A 5,005-nucleotide genomic window follows, 5' to 3' on the forward strand; every position below is an offset into this window, starting at 1 on the left:
GAAGAGCCGTTTTAGAGTCAAGAATATCGCCATGGCCTCTAGAATATTAATGTGCAGCTGACGAAAAGTCACCGACCACAAACCTTGGACATTTTTGAATGGGGAGTAACCCCCCCAATCACTTAGGGAGGCGTCCGTATGGACTACTAATGCCGGCGGAGGGAAATGAAGAGGTACCGACTTTGCCAAGTTTCTGACTTTCGTCCATGGGTGAAGTCTTTTCCTTAGGATAGATGGAATCCTAGAAACCTTGTCTCGACTTTGATTGTTTGCCCTGGACGTCCAAACTCTATTGATGTCCTTCAATTTGGCTTTCAGTAGAACGTCTGTTACGGAAGCAAACTGGAGTGAGCCTAAGATCCTTTCTTTGTTTCTCAGAGATGTTTATTTGTCCTTGAGAAATCTTTTCGGGTTATTTGCTATCTCGTTCCTCTTTTTTTGAGGAATCGACAGTTTGTGGGTGGTCTGGTTCCATTGTAAACAACCACTGGAAGCATGACGCCGGAATCAGGCGGGACTTTTTGAAATTTACTCTGAACCATAAGTGTTCCAGAAACTTTATTACTTTAGCCGTTGCCTCGAGACATTCCTTGTTGCTGTTGGCCCAAATAAGCCAATCGTCCAGATAGGCCACTAACTGTATTCCTCAAGTTCTCAGCTCCTGGACCACTGTCTCCGCTAACTTTGTGAATATTCTGGGAGCGATATTGAGACCGAACGGCATCACCCTGAAGGTGTATGCCCATTTTCCTAGCTTGAACCCTAGAAAAGAAAGAAAATGCTGCGCTATCGGAACAAAAGCATCTGTAAGATCTATAGAGATGACGATGGCCCCACGGGGAAGTAAGGTCCGTACCTGCGAGATGGTCAGCATATGGAACTTGTCACATTGAATGTATGTATTCAAATGAGACAAATCTAAGATGACTCTTAGTTTGTCGGAGTCATTCTTCGGCACGCTGAATAAGAGACCTTAAAACTTTAAACGCTTTACCTCCTTTATTGCATTCTTGAGAAGATCTTGTGCAAAAAGCGTGAGATCTGCCGTTGGACTGATAAAAACTGATCAGTGGAGGGGGCCCTTGAGTCCAACTCCACCCTAGGCCCTTTGATGCTATGCTGTGTGTCCATTTGTTGAACGTCTAACGGCTCCGGAAAAGGTCCGAGTGACCTCCATGACTTTCCCTAGAGGCCAGCTGCCTCGAGGAAGCCGCTCGTCCAGTGTTAGAACGACGTCATCGACGTTGATGTCACGCTTTGGGACTGACCACTTTTGGCACTCCTGGAGAAGGGGGAGATACTGTACTCCTGTATCCACCTGCGCCAGAATTAGTCAGCGAGGAACTGTGCCGGTCTCCATCGCCTTTTCACATACATGTCCTTCTTGCATGTGGATGTGAAGGGATTGGGCGACCCTTTCAAAATTAAAATCATGTAAGGCGTGAGAGGGGCAGGGCAGTTCGGGTCGTCGTTGATCTTCATCAGAGGTCGGCTATTAACGACAGCCTCCACTTCGTAGAACAGAGTGCGAAGTGTTTTGTCAGTCTTGACTTGTTGGAGACAGGCCGCTGTGAGGGCTCTTCGGATGGACCTGATCAGACGCTCCCACACTCTGCCAAAGTTTGAGGCATGTGGTGGATGAAAGTTGCACTCTATGCCTCGGATCGAGTGTCTCTGATTTCTCCTTCATTGAAGCGCTGGAGAGCTTCTCTTAGCTCTCGTTCCGTGGCCACAATGTTGGTCCCGTTGTCAGACCACATTCTCTTTATAGGCCCCCTGCGAGCGACTAAACGCTTGATGGCATTGACGAAGGAGTCTTGTTCCATGTATCGATCACTTCCAGGTGGACTGCTCGCGAGGTAAGGCACGTAAAGATAGCGCCCCAACGCTTCACTGTGGACCTTCCTTGCTTCACTAAGAACGGTCCGAAGCAGTCCGACCCAGTATTAGTAAAGGGGGGTTCATCTGGACAAACCCATTATTAGTAAAGGGGGGTTCATCTGGACAAAACCGGTCTGATGGCAGTTCAGCCATCACCTGAACTACAAGACGACTACTAAGTCTGCGACAGACCAAGCATTCTCGAATGACAGTCTTGACTATCGCATTTCCGCGGACGATCCAGTAGTTTGTCCTCAACTGGATCATCAGGTGGTTCTGGCCACAATGGCCGCAGGACTCGTGCGAGGCTCTCACCATAAGCTCTACCGCCAGAGAACTGATGGGTAGGATGATCGGATGCCTGGCCGTATCTGCCAGTGTTGATTTCTGTAATCGACCACCAATGTGGAGCAATCCATCCTCGAGAAATGGTCTCAGCTTGATTAATTTACTGTACCTTTTCAGCAATCTTCCCATCTTCGAGAGGGTGCTTAACTCCTCTTCATACTCTTGCCTTTGGGTCAGTCTCCAGATCAAATTCTCCGCGGTACGTAGCTCCGCACTCGAGTGAGTCTACGCTGTATGGGCGAGCTTTCTGCGTGTGGCGGATAAATCTTGTCATCCACGCGACAGTCTTGACTAACTTCAACCAAGAGGAGAATCTTGTCGCTATTGATTCAATGAACGTTGGTTCTTCCTTCGTTATATCGAAGACGGGAGAAGTGTTCACTTCGGCATCTGGATCAAGCTCTCCTCTGACCACGTCTTCGGGCATGGTTGGCCAGTGCGTTCCGTCCATTTTGAGGAAATCTGGTCCTGAAAACCACAAAGATGACTGGAGGAAGTCACTGAAGGAGAGGCCACGTGACGCGAGGTCTACGGGATTTGTAGTAGTATTGACGTATCTCCACACCATAATGTCGGATGTATCCATAATGAGATTGACCCTATTGTCCACGAAGGTCTGATACCTTGCAGTCGGATTTGAGATTTCAGCACTGACGTGCTATCAGTCCAGAAGACTGACGGGGCCAGTTTCAGATTGAGCTCAGTCTTCAGCTTTGAGTTCATCTGTGCAGCGATAGCAGCCGCCGTCAGCTCAAGACGAGGGATGGTGGTTTTTTTCAGAGGGGCGACTCTCGCCCGTCCTATGACAAGAGTGCAATGAATCTTTCTGTTGACACCAACTACACCCAAGTAAGAGACTACACCATAGCCTGTCTGACTTGCGTCAGCAAAGTGGTGCAGCTGAAGGGTGTCAACATCTCCGAAGTCTGGTAATATGAAGGACCTTTGCAGTTGGAACTCCTCCAGTTGTGGCAACTACGCGAGCCAGGTCTTCCACCAAACAAGTTCATCAGCAGACATCTCCTCATCCCACGAGAGCTTCCTTCGGCACATTTCTCGCAACAGGATCTTCGCGATCAAAGTGACTGGGGATAAGTAGCCCAAGGGGTCGTAGATCGATGCAACAACAGAGAGCACGCCACGTCGGTTGAAAGGCTTGTCTTTAAGGACGATTCTGAACGTGAACACGTCTATGCTCATATTCCAATGGATCCCCAGGGTTCGTTCAGTTGGCAGCTCATCTTTATTCAAGTCTAGGACTGCCACAGAGTCATCTCGTTCTTCTTCGGGGATCGCAGCTAGAATTCGCTTGCTGCTGGAGGTCCAATGGTTAAGACTGAAACCTCCATCCCCGCACAGGTTGATCAGATCTCTGGTCAACTTGATGCATTCTTCCTTATCGTCCATCGCCTTGAGGAGGTTGTCGACGTGGAAGTTGCGACGTATAGAGTTAGAAGCTTCTTCGTTATACTTGCTTCCGAAATCCAGGGCCGTTTTGCGTAAGCAGAAGTTAACGATGCTCGGCGATGATCTTGCACCAAAAATGTGGGACGTCATTCTGAAGACTTTCAGTTCTTTGCTGGTGACACCTTCTGGCCACCAGAGGTACCTCAGGCAGTCTCTGTCCTCTTCAGGTACCTTCACCTGATGGAACATCTCCTGCACGTCTGCTGTGATGGCATGTTGGCCCTCTCTAAAACGCAGAACACCCGTCAGGCTATTGGTGAGATCGGGGCCTTGCATCAGATGTTTGTTGAGAGATGTTCCTCGGTGCCTTGCCTTCAGATAGAAGACCACTCGGTCTTTCTATTTGACAGGATGCCTGACAGAGTGGTGCGGTATGAGCCATACGCGCCCGTCCTTCCTGTCTAGCTGACTTACAGGAACCCTTTCGCCGAAGCCCTTATCAGTATATTTCTTCATCTAAGCTACGTAGGATGTCTTGTAAGCTTCGTCGTTGTCTAGTCTTCTTTTCAAGCTTTGGGCTCGTCGAATTGCCATATTCATATTATCAGGTAGAGGAGTAGAGTCCTTGAATGGCAGCTTGGCCACATACTTTCCATGTCGATGCTGTGTCGTGCTAATCAAGGTGGCCAAGAATCTCTTGCCCTCTAGGGAATCTTCCAATCCGGAGAGGGATTCCTTTTTGAAGAAATCTCGATTAAAATGACTCTACAGTAGCTCTGTCAAGTCTTGAGGGTCCAATTTTCAATGACCATGATGCACGGGTGAGACCTCCGATGCAGACCGGTCTCCAGTAGGACCGAAAGCCACCCAACCAAGCTTGGTTAGGTAGGCGGATGGCTCGTTGGCAGTGCCGTGACGTTGCTCTAAAATGACTATTCAGGGTTGTGTCTAACCCGATCACGAGTTCGACCTGTTCGTGGTCCGTTGGCATGCTTTGCAGCTCTACGTCTGCTATGTGTGGCCATCTCTTCAGCCAGTACGAAGGCATTATGTAGTCCGTTGACACATTAATTTTGTCAGTAACAAAGACTTCTTTTACTCGTTCTTCCTCCTCACCTCCGTTGATGTTACCAAGGGTGAGTTGGACCACTTCCTTGCAGGCGAACGTACCGGCCTGTCACCATTGTCTGGTTGCAAGGCCGTTGATGTTACCAAGGGTGAGTTGGACCACTTCCTTGCAGGCTAACGTACCGGCCTGTCACCATTGTCTGGTTGCAAGGCCTAGCCGATCTATTAGGCTCCTTGCGGCTAAAGTGGGTGCGGCTCCTCCATCTATGAAGCCGATCGTAGTGCACGTTCCGTTCACCAT

At 49.1% G+C, this 5,005-nt stretch overlaps 2 protein-coding genes across 2 annotated transcripts; both read right to left on the minus strand.

Moving 5' to 3' along the window:
* Positions 1–2,383: 2,383 nt before the first annotated feature.
* LOC137621364 (uncharacterized) lies at positions 2,384–2,815 on the minus strand. Its single transcript, XM_068351662.1, has one exon. The coding sequence runs from the start codon at positions 2,813–2,815 to the stop codon at positions 2,384–2,386; it is 432 nt and encodes a 143-aa protein (XP_068207763.1).
* A 389-nt stretch (positions 2,816–3,204) lies between these two features.
* On the minus strand, positions 3,205–3,972 carry LOC137621365 (uncharacterized). The gene has a single exon (XM_068351663.1). The coding sequence runs from the start codon at positions 3,970–3,972 to the stop codon at positions 3,205–3,207; it is 768 nt and encodes a 255-aa protein (XP_068207764.1).
* Positions 3,973–5,005: the final 1,033 nt, after the last annotated feature.

Source organism: Palaemon carinicauda, chromosome 28 (assembly GCF_036898095.1).
Source record: "Palaemon carinicauda isolate YSFRI2023 chromosome 28, ASM3689809v2, whole genome shotgun sequence".
NCBI classification, from domain to species: Eukaryota; Metazoa; Arthropoda; class Malacostraca; order Decapoda; family Palaemonidae; genus Palaemon; species Palaemon carinicauda.